This window comes from Excalfactoria chinensis, chromosome 10 (assembly GCF_039878825.1).
Source record: "Excalfactoria chinensis isolate bCotChi1 chromosome 10, bCotChi1.hap2, whole genome shotgun sequence".
NCBI classification, from domain to species: domain Eukaryota; kingdom Metazoa; phylum Chordata; class Aves; order Galliformes; family Phasianidae; genus Excalfactoria; species Excalfactoria chinensis.
In genome coordinates, this window is record NC_092834.1 from 9,291,972 (window position 1) to 9,308,676 (window position 16,705).

Genomic DNA, 16,705 nt, shown 5'->3' on the forward strand with positions numbered 1-16,705 from the left:
CGTGTAGGCTGGCAGTTAGCCAGTGGGCCATGGGAGCACGTAAATACTGTTTTGTCAGAATTGATAGAAGCAGAACTCGCATCCCTTGTAATCCCTTTTAAGCCAGATAAGGATGGCTCAGATGGTGCTGGGCCTCAAGGCTTGTTTCTCCCTACATCCCTGAAGGAACGTGAAGAGATGCGGCCTCCTGGGACACACCACCACCTGCAGCTGCTGGGAGCAGTGCGAGGAGCGGGGCTTCTACGGGGAAAGGAGGAGTCTGTAGGCTGCAACCTGTGACACGGTCCGGGCGTTCAGCGCACACAACAGCCGTCCGTGTGCCGACAGACCGCGCCCGAGCCGTGCGGCTTTTTGAGCGCGACCTCCTCGTCCCACGGTGCGGGACGGCGGCGGGGCTCGAACCCGCGTCCTTCTCCTGGTCGGCGCAGGCGCATTGCCGCGGCGGCGACCGGCGGGCGATGCCGGCGTCCGTCCCTGCCCGTCCCTCCGCCGCCGTCCTCCGCGCGGCTTTCCCGGGCTCGTGGTGTCGAGTCGCGGTCCGCGCGGCCGCGATGCCCGGAGCGCGGCGCTGAGCGAGGTGACGCGCATGGCGGCGGCGGCGCTCCCCCTGCGCCGGCGGGGAGGCGGCCCCGCGCCCGGCGCCGCCTGCCCGGCCGCGCCGTGACCGGGCCGCGCCGGGGGAGCCGCGCCGCGTGGGACTGGGCCGGGCGGCCGCGGTAGGGCCCGGCGGCGCGGGTTGGGGGTCATGCCCTGAGGGACGCGGGGAGCCGCGCCACGATCGGCCGCGCGCCGCGGGGTGCCCGCCGCCGCTATGGCCGGGTCCGGCCTCTGGAGCAGCATCAAGTCCGCGCTGCGGAGGAGCGAGCCGCCCCTGTTCCTGAACGACTCCAGTGCCTTCGACTTCTCGGACGAGGCGGGGGACGAGGACTTCCCCCGCTTCAACAAGCTGCGGGTGGTGGTGGCGGACGACGCGGCGGAGGCGGCTCCCGAGGCTCCGGCCAACGGGCTGCACCCCGCGCCGCCGTCCGACGACGAGTCCGCGGCCGAGCGGGACATCGCGCTGCGCGGCGGGCCCGAGCCCTGCGGCCGCTGCCGCAGCCGGAGGGAGCTGTGCAAGCTGCGGCGCGTCAAGAAGCGGCTGACGGCCGCCGCCGTCCTCTATCTGCTCTTCATGACGGGGGAGCTCGTAGGTGAGTCGGGCGCTGCTCTGGCCTCGGCGTGCCGTGTTTGCATTGAGAGGCTGTCGGAGATCGGAGCGATTAGTGACGAGCCCCGGGGGGAGCGGGAGCGAAGTCCAGCCGTGCAAGGAAAGAAAGGGGAACTTGAGGCTTCCTTACCTGAGGCTCATCGCCACCCCAAAGTGGCACGGAGTGGGCATCTGGTTGGCTCGCAGCTTTTTATTGCTCCTGTTCTATAAGTTTCTAAGGTGTGATTGGCAAGGGTGGTCTGCATGGTGTCACGCGGTTATACAAGAAGGATGGGTAATTTCATCTCCAGTGTTTTTTAATTACTGACATGCAGTCTTGCTGTGTTTGCAAGGATAGAAGGCAAATAGAGTTTCCAAGGGTGACACTGACATAACAACAAAACCAATATTGGGAAGTCTTTATCTTTAGCCATCAGATCCAGCAGTACACGCTGGTTGTTGCACCCAAGAAGGTGACCTGCCCAGCAGTGCAGTGCAGACTGCTTTCTTGACAACTTCCTGACGTCCCGCCAGGACCAGTCATGGAACTGGACCAGTGCATGCTCCAGCCAGACGGAAAGCATATAAGAATGAAAACAAGCAGCTTTTGAACACTTCCTAGTACAGCAGTTCACAGTGCAAGTTCCTTGGTTAAATCACGTTCTTTGTGGTTTTTGTTTGTTAGTACTTGGAAAAGATCTGCTGGTTTTACCTAGAAGAATGAGTCTGGTGCTCAAGTTGAGCTTTTATTACTCTCTCATAAAGGCAAACTGTCATTTGCTATGAAGGTTGAGTAGAACCTGTGCATAATAGAGCAGTCTGTACAAAGCACGACTGTATTTAGTGGCTTCAGCAGTGTGGGCTTGACATAAAATTTAAAGCTGGAAGTCCTCTGGCTGTGTAACTAAGCCCTTAAATGCTATGCCTTTGCCATTCTCTAACCGTTTCTACAAGGCGTACCATTTATGTTTTGATCACTTACCAATGCAATATCGGTGCCCCGTTACCGCCTGGTTTTGGATGTGCCCATGATGTTCAGTGTAAGCGCTTGGGGCTGCTCAGCCACCTGCAGAATGCTGGAACTCTTTCTAGCAGCAGACAATGACTGACAACTAATTTCATTTTAATTGCTTGCATTTAACATACAGGTCCAGATAATAGAAAATTGAGTGAATTTAGCAGCTCGGGTACAGTAGCACAGAATGATTCCATTCGTCCCACATTCATAGAACAAAATAAAAAGCCATAGGAAAAATGGGCTTTTTTTTTTTCAGAGAGAGCAAATAACCGACTGTGTCTGCACCATAGTTTTGTTTGGGAATGTGGGTTAAGAGAAAACAGTGGCTTTGTCTCTCAAGACCTCGCTTTCAGTGTGCAGTTAGTCATTAGTAGCACTGCCACAATACATCAGCTCATCACAGGTCAGCACTCAGCTTGCAGGGATCTGGTTGAATGCCTTCATTTGCCCTCTGGCTCTGTTTTTTCTCTGGCTGACATTGTGGTGCAGTGTGAGCTCAGGTAAATTTGATGAGGGGTTAATGTTAGTGCAGAGTTGCATCTTGGCTGTGGACATCATTGGTGGTAAGCATGACTTATTATTCATTTGATTCTACTCTTATTGGCATTCTGATACTGAATTTAGTCCATCCGAAGGGCATGTTGGCAGCTTGATGCTGAAGTCACAGAGAGTCTGTGTGTTCACACTGTTGTAGACATCTCCATATCTAATGCGTGGTTGGCTCCAGGAATTATAGGTGTTGAGAGGAAAAATACTCTTATCATTGTCACTTTATCCACCATTTCTCCCTCACAACCAGGACTTTTGCAGGCTCAGGTCAGTGACTGATTTCTCCTTATGAAGCATTGCTACTGTAGCGTGGACTCGTCTTTCTCAGGTTCCTGTATGCGGTTTCCAGTAGTGATGCAGTATTTGGGCACTGCGGCAGACAGTGCTAAGGCCCAGACCCATAAAATATTCAGGCATCCAACTTCTATAGAGAACAAGTAGGACTTGAGTATCTGTGCACTTCTGTGGGCCTTGATGTGAATACCTTGTCATAGGGCAGGCAATCAGCAGCAGAATAAGTGAAGAAGAAGCCTGCAAGCCCTGGGTCAGCACACTGTATGTATGCTCAATGTATTTCATTCTGGCCCAGCGTTGAGTTCTGTCTCCTTTGGTTTGAAATTTTGGCACTTTTTGGACAAACCTATCGCCAAAGAGTTTGGGAGACTTTGGCTGTGTGGGATATTAACAGACCTCTCTCTGTCAGCTTTGCCAGATTCGAATCTCTGCAGGAAAGGCAGAAGAGCCTGTTGGACAATTAGTTTGCTTGGTAGAAAACTTTCTGCTGTCTGGTACCGATGTCAAGATGAAGAAAACTGTTCCAGCAGCTGCATATGTTTTGTTCCAATTACTGCCAAGCTCATTAATCCAGCCCACATCGGTGTTGGTTGCTTAATTTGATCAACAGTCATTGTAGAAGTCAGATCACTTTGTGGGAACCGTTTAGCATGAAGAAATGGAAAACAATGCAAATCCAGTCACCTTTCCTGACAGCTTTTTGATGCACTCAGTTATGTTCACAGAGCTCTAATTGATCATTCACAGAGGATTGCTGTCCTTCACATGGTGAAAACAGTGGGTGAGCCTTCAGGCCTTCTATTCACAAAGGTTGTAGATGTCTGTTTTCCTGTTTTATCGAGTTGCTGATTGCGTTTCAGCAGCCCCTGGGCAGTGCTTCACCAAGCAAGGAACCAATAGAGTTGGAAACAGGGCCTTCAAATTCAGAATTTCATTCTTCTCAATGATATTTTCTCAATCCACATGCTACATTAAGACTGCTTTCAATATCCAGATTCTGTTTATGTAGTCTCTGGGGAGACTAGCTGAAATAAAGTTGGCTTCTCTTGGGCTGAAGCACTTCTTAATACTCACGGATTAATGTATGTACTGTAAATGATCATGTACAGAAAGCATTGAAGTGAATGTCGTTAGGCATAAATCGTTTTCCTCTGTGCTGACAATAAAACAGGCCGAGCTGCACATTCCTAGGACATATTTTCTGAAATTATGTGAGAAAGCAAATTATCTTTGAGCTGTGATGGCCTGTGGAGAATTCCAACTGCTAAGGAATTTCACTCTGAGACTTACAGACATCTAAATAAAGGGGCTGGCAGGCAGGAACAGGTGGAACAGAGGTTAGTCAGTAGTTATGGGCAGAACAAGCAACTTCTGCAGTGTCAGCCCTGCTGCTTGTGCGTGTGTGAAGAAGGGTGTAGCTCTGCCTGCAGGTCGGCACTCACAGATGGATGCACGCTTGTTTTTCACCCATCTTGAAAGCAGTCAGCCTGTTGTGAATTCCCCTTTGCTCTTTCCTCGTGGTCAGCCTCTTCACTAAGAGGCTTTTAATTGTGTACAGAGATACCTTTACTAGAGATACGTTGGCTGGAGCTCGAAGCCTGCCAAATGTCACGCCAGCTGCTTGCTCTGCTTGCTAGAATCTACAGTTTGAATGATCTCAAGGTAAAATGAGAAATGAAATAATAGCTGAGCTGACACTGAAGATGTGATCTTTTCTCAGAAAATGGGCTTATCTTCATGCAGATGGAAGACGATGCTGGCTGTCCTTGATTCCCCATCTGGATAAAGGATGCTTGAGAGCGAGGCGCATTGTTTAAATGTCTCTCACCCATCTACCTACTGGTAGCATTTAGCAATTGAATCAGAACAAAGATATTGACCTTCAGGCTGAGGTTGTTTGTCTCCGTACAGCTCATAATTATGAAAAAAAAAATATGTTAATAAATAAGAAAGGAAAATGCTGTGAAAGTTATTGTCGGCAATATACATTAGCAGAATTTGTACATCTCTGCCAGGACAGGAGATGATGAAGGTTAAAAGAAGATGCAGTAAAAATAAAAAGAGGGTGGGGTGAATTACTTTGCCAGTGAGTCACTGGATTTCTGTCCTTATTCCATAATGCAAAAGTATTTAACAACTGTAGTTAAAAAGCATTAGCCAATTAAGCACGTGCAATAACATACACAGAAAAGATACTAGTAGTCTCAGTGAGACTAACTCCTTTCTATGCTGCTGTCACAGAGAGCACGCCTCACTGCACTTCTAATAATGGTAGCCTTAAATTACAGCATGGCACGTTGATAATAATGGCAAAAAACCAGCCCTGCTCAGTGATAAGAGGTACTCTCATGCACTTAGTGCAGTGTTCTGAAAATAAATAACTGAAAATTGTGCCAAGAGGATAGGATCCAGAATCGCTCTTTTCTCTTGACTGTTCCAACTTTGTTTTCAGGTGGATATGTTGCTAACAGCCTAGCAATTATGACAGATGCACTGCACATGTTAACTGACCTTAGTGGTATTATTTTGACCCTACTTGCTCTCTGGCTGTCTGCAAAGTCTCCCACAAAGAGGTTCACTTTCGGATTTCATCGCCTAGGTACGTAGATTTCAGCTTTTGCTAGTAACAATATTTTAAACAATAATGCTAAAAGTATGTAATTCTAGAAGAAGAGGTATCTGGAAGGAAATCAGTAATAAACCTAAAAGTAACTTTAGGTTTAACAGTCTGCCTTTTGTGTATTCACTATATGGGATGTATTGCCACAGGGGAATCGACCCTCTGATCAGAACAGTACAAATGCTACATCTGGAAACAAAGTCCTACAAAATGTGATTAATGATTAATCCTGTGCTAACTCCCCAAAGTAAGAAGCTCTACATAGCACAGGATCAGATAGCTCTGCAGGAAGTCTCATAAATCACTGTTCTTGCACAAAGAAGAAATGAAGATGTCCCTTCATGTCCAGTACAGAAGGTTACTTTACTTGTACCCATTTTGGGTTTTTGTAAAAAGAAGTATTAGCAGAAATATGTACTGAGTGTTGGAAGTGTAATTTCAGGACTCATTACTTCACATTTGGAAGCGTAATGATGATAAAGGGTGCTTTCATGTGTTTGCCATCTGTACTGAGTATTAATAATTTACAAGGTACAGATGAAGATCTGACTTGTGGGCATTTTCCCAAAAATTTGAATGTATGCCTCATGAAATAGATCCTTCTGGATGTTACGTCTTGCTACCTCTATGCTTCTATAGGATGTATTTTTTCATGGAATCTCAAGCTCTTGTACTGCCGTTACTTTAAATTCTTATGATGGCTGCCAGAACAGCAGTGGAATTCAACAGCTCCATCACTCCTAAGCATTTGTCATCAGGTAGTCACTAATGCATGAATGCAGAACTGTACACCAGCAAAGATCTTTGGGCTTTAGCAAGAAAGCACTAACAGTGCCAGCACTTCCCATTACAAACTTTTCTTTCAAGAAGTTTTAATTCCGCAATGAGAGTTCCCCCTAATACTGAAACCTGACCTTGCAGGTATGCCCCTGGCATTTGTTCATGCTTTCCACAAGGATATTTGCTGGCATGTAGACGTACCTTAACCTCATTTTAAAACAGTTTGAGCTGTTTTTGTATTTGTAACTCTTCAAAAACCAAGAAGTACAAAGAAGGATCATGACGTAGCCTTATGATGGAAATGGTTCTTCAGGAAAAAGTTTTATCACATATTACTGAGTTTTATGAATTTTTACTTATCAATTCAGGATCTCCATAAGTACTCTGCAAACAGGAATCCCTTTGGATTTCTGCCACCTCACTTTAAAAAACAAACAAGCAACAAAATCCACAACTTTTTACCTCATTTTACTGCCAAAGAAAGTACTGACCAGATTGCTCCAGTGGTGGGCCATATTTGTTATCACCCATCATTTTCTCCCTGGAGAACAGAGGGAGTGACTTCTCACTCTGCAGCAATTCCTCCTCTCTTTCTGCTGCCCAGGGTCAGGAGGTTGTCAGACAGCAGATGAAGTTGTCAGACAGCAGACGAGGCTGCCCAGACAGGTCATGGAGTCTCCCTTGCTGGAAAAACTTCTAACCCAACAGCCCGGAGCAGCCTGCTCTTGTTGATCCTGCTTTCGGCTGGGCACTGGACAAGGCCATCTCCAGAGACCCCTTTCTACTCATTCATTCTGCATTAGCAGCAACAGCATAGTGATCTGTGTAGGAAGAAAAGGACTAGAGCCTGTGAGAGGAGGAAGAGAGCTTCTGTAGCTGCAGTGGGGAAGGAGGGGTTGATAAGGATCCTGCAAGAAACCCTCAAAACCTTGATCTAGGCCCTGTGAACACCAGTTCACTGTTTTTTTGTGAAGCTTACTTGCCTGATTTTATGCACCCTTTCTGAATGCTGTGGCCTGAGCACACAGTTTCACACCTCAGTGAACACTGGCAATGGAACGATGCTGAGTCCAGGCTACATCCTTGCTGTAATACGTTTTTCTAAATATTGTATACAGTAAGAAGCTTGTCAGCAAAATAACGTGAACTCATCAATAGCCTGAATTTCATGAGATGTTAAAACATGACAGAATGTTAAAAATAGGGTAGAGATAGAGCATCTGTCACAGAAAAAGAAGTGCATTTGCTTAAAGCTGGGAGCTCTTGGTGTACAAGAACTACCTCATAGCCAACCTGCTTTGCATTGCATTTTAAGATAATCCATACATGCACTAAGCACTAAAATGTTCCAGTGCATTGTTTCCAGGGCTCATTTTCACTTCTGTTTGCAGAACCATGAATTGTTCTACTAGTAGCCATAAATGTCGCTTTGTAAAGACAGACCTATTGGTTGCCTATTCAAATTCCAGCAGAAAGCACCATTTTTCATCTTTTTGAATTCTCTTGGAATATATAATACGTACCCTCCATCTTTTGTTTCTTCCATTTCCCATGGTGAAAGGGAAGCTGACAGATCCAGGAATGAGCTGGAGAAGTGGAGATGAAGAAAATGAGAGTTGCAGTCTTCTCTGAGAAGAATTATATTCTTTAAGCCAAAAATAGTTCTGTTTCACTGAGCGGAGATAGCTCCTTCTCAGAAAGACACTGAGCAGATCTAAACACAGATATGGATCTTGGCAGCCTTCCACTGCTGCAGAGACAGCGTCAGTAACGACAGATCCATCAGAACACTGATACGGTGCACACTTCATTTCACAAGTGAAAGATCTTTGCACAAATCTATAATGTCACTGTGATAATGACTCTGTAAAAGCTACTGCAAAGAACACACTGTGTTCCACTGCAGAATATATGCTTTTAGATTGTTCAACTACAGTATGTTGTTACTCAGGTAAATAACAACGTACTACAGTTTGGCAAATTCAACCACCACCACCAAATGTTGTCCTAACAGAAGAAATGCCTTAAAATACATAAATAAGTAACAGCTGTTACCCTGAATAATCTGCCCGCTTTGTAAAGAAAGCTTCCACTTGTGTGGATGTTTCCAGGATTCCACATTGCTCTGAAATCAGGGATTATGATAGTTGCCTTTCAAAGCCTTGTTACTGCCTACTCATCCAGGCACTGACACATGGCTGAGCAGCTGACTGCATTGGTGTGAGTTTCTTCTCCCATAATGATGTCACCAATTCAGTGTATGGATCAAATGATTCCAATGCTGTGGAACGTGTGTTCTATATTGCAATAATGCCTTTATTTGATGAGTACAGAGGCAATTCTGTGTTAGACATGACACCTTCAGTACTCAGAGTTGTGCTGCACACTGACAGATTCAAAGCAGAGGGGAAAAGACCCTTCTTAGATCAATATTCTTTCTGCTATGGGGTAACTAATAGCTGATTCCTGGGGAATGTATTAGGGCAAAATGCCTGGGACCAGAGAGGGGAGATCAAGAGCTAGAATTCAGTGCAAATAAATTCCAACCCTGATCTTTGAATTCACATAGAAAGGTTAAGATCCCAGTGATCCATCTGGTGAGTGACAGTAAACAAAAGGAGATATGTGTCATCTTTAAATCTAGCTTAATACTGTGGTTTTATGATTAATCTTATTTGTAAATGTTGATCACTTTGATGATATTCTTACCTTTCTGTTTGCAGAAGTATTGTCAGCCATCATCAGTGTGCTGCTGGTCTATATCCTTATGGCATTCCTGTTGTATGAAGCTGTTCAAAGAACCATCCATATGGACTATGAAATTAATGGCGATATCATGCTGATCACAGCAGCTGTTGGTGTTGCAGTTAACTTAATGTAAGATCTCCCTTTCTCTCTATTGACACTCACAAATATATTTCTGAAAAAGCTGTTAATTCATTAATGGCCTGTAACTTTCTCACAGGATGTCATTTTGCTGGACCTCTTCCTCCTTGTAAAATAAGACAGGAAATGTTCTGAATTAAAGAAATTAAAATCACAAAAAACACCCACCCAACTCTCAAAGCTGTTTCTTGGAGCACTTTTCTTTTTCCAATTTCAGAATGGGCTTTTTGCTGAATCAATCTGGACACCTTCATTCCCACTCCCATTCCCACCCTCATTCCCACGTACCTCAGTCGAACTCTCCTAGTGCAGCCCGCAGCAGTGGCCATGGGCACAGCAGCCTTGCAGTGAGAGCAGCATTTGTACACGCCCTTGGGGACCTGGTACAAAGCATTGGTGTGCTTGTAGCTGCATACATCATACGTTTCAAGGTAAGCAATGGCTGATCTTGGAGGCAAGGTGATTTTTCATTTCGACTGTAGTTAATGCATTAAAAATGGACTTATTTTTCTAAGCAATGGAAGTGATACACTTTATGTTCTAAGCTTCATATTGTCATGGAAAATAAGCAGAGACTATTTTGTAGTATGTAATTATTCAAACAATGAAATATTCACAGAAATTGTAGCTCCGAGTAACTGTATTTCTGAGTTATGTTTTTATAAACAAACTTACTTTCATGCATCTTTTAACACTTTGGACCTTCCTTTCCAGCCAGAATACAAGATTGCTGATCCTATTTGTACATACATATTTTCCATACTGGTGGTTTTGACAACAGTCCGAATTCTGTGTGATACAGGAGTTATAATTTTGGAAGGTAAGATCTGCACAGCGTGCAATGCTTCACGTGTCAGATGAAGCACTGGCACTTGGACATCACAACCACCATCTCCAGCAATATGGGTTGTGTCTGGAATTCTGTTGATCTTGCTTTAGGATTTCAGTTCTTGCTGGCTCATCTAAGAGTCTTCAAGAGTCTTTGACCTTTACCAGCATGACACAGGCCTTAGCACTGCTCACATTTTACATCATGAGATGGTAGAAATAGAATCTATAAAACTTTCAGCTAAAATAAGTATCAGCCCAGACTCAGCTACACACTTTGTTTGATTACTCGTAAGGTTAATGTGAACACAAGTAAGAGGAAAAGACAAATTCAGGCAAAACATCTGGACACGTGGTTCATGTTTGACCTGTTTTTCCCTTTTCCACAAGTGTGATAGTATTGCTACATGTCAGCTGAAACTGGAAAGCAAAAGCAGTTTGAAAAGGAAGGAGGCAAAGAAAAGAAGCAGTAGAACATAGATAAGCTTATCATTTGTCCTCTTGTGGTGACTTAAAGGGGAAAACATCAGCAACATTATTTGCATTACTGTAACTAATCTGCCCATGTTACTGCTTAATCCGGTACTTTCATGTAGGGGTGAGAAAAAAAATCCCGGTTCTTACCTGCACCATCTCATCTGCTCCATATGAATCATTGCTGACTTCTGCAGTCAAAGATCTCAAAACCTTCAATGCCAAATGCTGTCATTTAGGGAAAGAAAAAGAGACAATGGAATTTCACTGCAAAGGCAAAAAGTGGTAAAATACACTTAAGAAATCTCATTTAGCTCCAAGGCAACAGCTGATATTTAGCTGAACAGATAAGGTGAACTAATGGTGTGCTGAATTCCAGTTGTTTGAGTTGTACCTGTTTGCATAGGTATCAGGTATCCCAGCTGTTATGAAGATGTCTGAATTAATGATGTTATTAACATGATGAAAGGTGGTCTTAGCATGTGTTAGGGAATTCTTCCAACTAATACTCAGGAGCTCCAGAGAATGGACTTGCAAGAAATATATATATATTTATATATAAAAATATATAAAACATTCTTAATGCATCCTTTCTGAGGTAACATTTCAGTTTCCCCACTGTAAACAAGCAAAATCTCAGCTTCTTGAAGACTATAAAAGCAGCAGCAAAAAGAACACACAGAAACAAAACCAACTGTGATGTATCTCATCTGAAGGTTATTCAAATGCTTATTTCAGTGAAAACCTTCAACAATTTGTCTTTCAGTTCTGATTCAGAAATGTAACCAATTCAGAAGGAGAAAACCTGTTTTTATTTTTGTCAAGTTCTGGTAACACAACAAAGATTTTCAGTCTGAAAAAGTAAATATGCACATGATGATTTATACTTTTCTTGAAGCATTTGAGCTAAGCAGTTATTAGGGACTAGGAGCTATAATAGGAGCTATAATATAGTTGTATTAGGGACTAGGAGCTATATATAGGAGCTATAACATAGTTGTATCTATAGAAGTACATTGCTGGATTCTGGAATGGACACACTATATTTGAGACAGCAGTTTAATTCCTGTTCTATTTCAGTATCCATACTGGAATCAATATCTCAATCTACACGTTCTTCTCTAATGGTAACTTAAAGTTACTCAACGCTTCCAACAGTGCAGACAATGAACCCCTTTAATGTTTTGAAAGTTGTTGTGACATTTTATTTGGAAGACTACAGACTTTGCAAAAGGCAGTTAATTTTATCTTACATTTGGTATCACAGGAGTTCCGAGGCATTTAAATGTGGATCGTATTAAAGAAGACTTGATGAAAATTGAAGATGTTTATTCTATAGAAGATTTAAACATTTGGTCTCTCACTGCAGGAAAAACGGCTGCCATAGTCCACTTGCAATTAGGTAAGCTGCTACATGGCATCATTTTAGGTTCAGTCCAGCCAGGGGTGGAGAAGATGACAAAACTCAAACCACTTTATCTCTCATCCTTATATTCATACTCACATCCAGGAAATACCATCCTGGGGGAAAAAAATAATCTATTGTTTATGCTCTTGTACAGAGATATAGAAACCATTAACCCATAAGGACAAAGCGTCAATGAAAGATAGGCAAAGAAAGAAAACACATTTGTCCTGAGGCATATTGGTCCCATACTGATCCAGTACAGAACTTTCCTATTTGATGGGGTTAAGTACTTCTCTTCAGAAGTTCCCTTATGGATGGATCTGATTCATGGATAAAACATGCTGATATTGACATCTAACACAGCATCAGGTGTATTAGAGGAAAGCTTTCTCTGCACCCCTATTTAATGGGGACAGTTTTACCAAGATACAGTTCTAGATAAAAGATAAAGATGTAAAATAATATATATATAGTGTATGACAGTCACAGAACAATAGAAAATTGATAAGGGAGTTTGAATAAAGACATCTGAGTTGGTGAGATCATGTGGTAAACACAAAGAAAGTTGGATTGTCCAGTTTTATCAAGGACTGAATATCCTGAAATCTTTTCCTGGTTTTTCCAGTTCCTGGTAGCTCATCTCAATGGGAGGAAGTTCAGTTCAAGGCCAGACAACTGCTGCTGAACACGTTTGGAATGTACAAGTGCTCTGTCCAGCTTCAGAGTTACAAACAGGAATCCAACAAGACCTGTGCAAGTTGTCAGAGTTCCAGTGCCTAATCTCATGTTTTGGGAACTGCTGCCTTATTCTTTATCTTGTTGTCAAAGACTGAGAGCAATAAATTCAAAGTGAATGATAAAAATAATCAACATGTGGATTTGTACCATTTAACACGCAGCAGGGAGAACTGGTGCTGCAAGAAGCGCAGTGGTTGCCCTACAGAGCATTTCATTCTCTCCCTTGTGCTGGTTTATTAAACTTACTATGGTTTTGAGACAAAGTTGTTTTCAGATTGTTTACAAACTGCAACATGGTTCTGCAGATACCTCACAAATTACAGTTTGAGATTGTCTTTTGTGTACCACAAAGTACCTGCACTCCAAATGGAGCATCGAGTACTCAGTATTTCAATTAACATCTGTACTGTTATTGATCATGCCAGGGTTCCATACATTAAATTCATCAGACAGTATTTTTACAGCAGTCATTTTCATACAGTGTTTTAAATTACGATGCATGCAGTGATAGCTCAATTCTTTTCTAAATTGTCTTGTTGGAGACATTGCAAAACACAGGATTTACTGTAACCAGAGCAGAAACTTAGCTTTAATCTGGATGTTCAGAGATCCAGACAGGAAGATCCTTGCCCAAACTTCTGGAGTTTAACTGGAGACCCAGCACTGGACCCAGAGTGTTCTCAGTGGCTGGTTAGCTGTAATGTATTTTAGAATAGGGTTTATACTTTAGAAGGAGGTTATTTATTTTACAATTCTTGGACTTGTAAGATGAAATTTATTAATAATAATTTTGAATGTCTAAACCAGCATTTGATTCACATTAGAAGGCCAGTTAATTAGCATGCATTCGAATTAATACATGTACTATAAAGGAACATTTTCCATGATTGCTTTGTTATAAAAATAAGATGACAGGAACTATGCTTGACCTGAAGGTACTCTCAGATACAATCTACAGACATGCAAAATACTTAAATGTTCTAGAAGGCAAAGGGAGAGCAGAGGGTTCAGGTGGAGTGTTCCCTCCCTCTTGGATCTCTGACCTGTTCATCCCTGCTGTGAGGGCAGGAAGGCGGTATCCTCACAGGACAGCCAATACAACAGCAGTCCCTCACTACTGAGCTCTATGAGTAAAACGAAATCCGAGCAAGCTCCGCGACCTCACGCACGCTGGACAATGCAATCACAGCAACCTACAGAGACAGACAGCTCTTTTCTTATTGAGAATCAGAGCAATTTGAGAAGATTTTTCGCATCCTGACACTTCAAAGTCCACTAAACTGAATTGCTCTGCCTCGTAGCTTAATCCTTGAACTTTGAATGTATGCAGGATAATAAAACACAAGCTTCTACCTGCCACCAGCCTTCCACACATCTAGGCTGACGTTTATGCCTGTTGCCGGTGTTAACTGCATTGAAACCAAGGGCAACAAGAGTGACCTGCAGTGTTCAGTAGACAGACAGAACTTTGCTTCGAGTACGTTTCGCTTATTCTGCGCTTTGATCTTTACACAAAGCTTCAGCTGACATCAAAAGTATTTCTGCATGCGGAGCAGAAAGGAAAGTTTTGGACCAGTAACGGATATAGTGATACTCAGCTGTGAATACTTCAGATGTTGTCTTGAAACTTGATAGGGTTTCACATATTCATCTGGGCGATTTAGATCTGCAATTTGTAGCAACAGCCTTGGCTTGTTTTCTCATTAAGTTAGGGAGCTCATGATGAATTTGCAGAGGTGAGAACTCGCAACACAGTATTAATAACACTAGACTACGTTTGGGTTTGTTCTGCAAGAAGTGGGAACAGCTGAGTACAGCACCGGAGTACGCACAGCTCAGACACAAAGGAACACCCTACTTGAAAGTTAACGCTTCAGTACAAACATTAGCACCGATTAAGCCATATCACAGCTCATGAAAAACATACATCCCGTTCTTAGAAATCCCCTAAAAACAAGCAAAAACCTCCCACCACAACAGGTATTTTGCACATACTTGTGCTCAAGCAGGTTTTAATTAACTTGGGATTTACAGTTGATGTAATTAGAAGTTGGAGTACGGTAGACATGTAATGTATTTGGAGTTTTTTTATTGTAATATTTACTACACTTTTGTTTAATTGAAGAAAAAGCAGAGATGTGTTGCTTTATTGTGGGTTTTATTAAATCAGTTATTAAACTTCGCATTCTGTCTTATGAAATGTTTATCTGTATTGAGGTCTCTTGCCCTTTTCTTGGTGAGTCTTACGGCAGTTCTTTCTCATAGTGCCTATGAACGCACAAGCTTCGCTCAGCCCGGTGATGCCGTTTAGAATGAACTACAGCTCCCTCTTCAGTCAGAAAAGCGCAGGTCTTGTTTCCCATGAAGTAACAGAACTTCAGAAAATGTGAGCTGATAAATTGAGGTGAAGGAGCAGTTACGTTGCAGCTGGTAAAGCGTAACTGAGGCCCTTCAGTCACACTTGGGGGGGTCCTTGTTATCATGGCCTGTGGACTGACTGGAAGGACTTCAGAGGAAAAGCAACGGTGTGAAGTCTGAATCTAGGAGACAAGAATCAATGCAGCTACTGGGGGGGATCCTGATATGCGGACTGCCTACTTTAAGGCCTAACTGAACTCACACGGATATTTACATCTGTGCGCTCCACCTCCAGTTTCTTTTCTTGGTCTCCATAAATTAGTCAAGACAAAAGTTGTCTGGAATTGCTGTATTTCACATAAGAACCCAGCAATGAATCTATCAATCAACTTCCTAAAGGAACACTTAATTTGTAATGCTCCTGGTGATCACACAACAGAACTATGACTCTAACTAAGAGTAATTAGTACACTTATGTGGAACAGAAATATCTGCAGTAAAGTAGCTGCAGTGAATGTTTGGTTAAATATGCATTAACATCTGTACTGTGGGAAGCATGAAGCACCTATGAAAGAAGTCAAGTTATCTTTACAGATATTGAAGGGTCATTTTGAGTACCACCTTAGAGAAGCAAAGCACTAGTAGGGATAAGAATCAGGTCTGGTGCCTTTCCAACCAGCTCTGTAGCACACCCAGTTTATTTCTGCTGACCATCACAAGATTATTTGCATGATTCTGTATTTCTCTACCTCCACAGGAAACCCTCCTCTGGGAAATAAGAGCACATTTACTCTTTATGATTAGTCTCTAACCAATAGTTGCCTAAGATTAGAGATCTCCAGAGCAAGCTCCTCTGCTTTCCAGAGCTATGGCAGATTGTTATAGGGGACCAATCAGCTGAAATGCTGTGAGAATTCTGCCACCTATTGCAATCCATGTGGAAGAAATTTATGCTGAGCTGTGGTTTTTCACATATCCTATCCTGAACCATGGGTATAGCTTGAATTACAGCTGTAACACAATAGAAAGCACAGCAATGGCAGCAGAGCAGCAAGGCCCCATGCTGCAGCAAGTGAGAATTTGCTCAACTGCAAAAGCCACAAAAAATAAAGGAAAAAGTCTGCTTACCTCCAGAAATCCTCAGGTAGGCAAGAAAGTCCAGCACGAACTTCTTACCTCCACTAATAACCCTTAAATGAGGTTTGGGAAGGGGTGGATCCCAGCTGCAGCCCTTCCAATCACTCAGATGCATTGCAATGCATTACATGCACCTGAGCCCACTGGGTTGGCCCTGCCTTCCCACCAGGTGCTCAATCAGTGCTTCAAGCTGTGACTTAGCATTTCCTCTACAGCTACTCGTAAAAGCCAAGCAGCAGGCTGCAAGCCCTCACATCTCACTCTTATATCCTGAAATGTTCTTACACGGAGAAAAAAAATGTACAGAAACTCATTTGTTTTCCTTGCTTAATCCTGATTTTCTTTTCTAAATTGTGCTGGTGTGTAAACCTTTCAATAGCGACACGTTTCCTTCTGTACCAGCAGAATTACCACTTACGTTGTCATACC

The 16,705-nt window shown here is 43.1% G+C and overlaps 1 protein-coding gene across 1 annotated transcript; it reads left to right on the forward strand.

Annotated features, from left to right (window-relative positions):
• The first annotated feature begins 674 nt into the window (after nt 1-674).
• SLC30A4 (solute carrier family 30 member 4) lies at nt 675-14,964 on the forward strand. The gene is made up of 7 exons (XM_072345956.1): nt 675-1,190; nt 5,500-5,646; nt 9,171-9,324; nt 9,551-9,764; nt 10,048-10,153; nt 11,903-12,037; nt 12,669-14,964. Exons 1-7 carry the CDS (start codon nt 812-814, stop codon nt 12,821-12,823), a joined length of 1,290 nt encoding a protein of 429 aa, XP_072202057.1. The 5' UTR covers nt 675-811; the 3' UTR covers nt 12,824-14,964.
• Nucleotides 14,965-16,705: the final 1,741 nt, after the last annotated feature.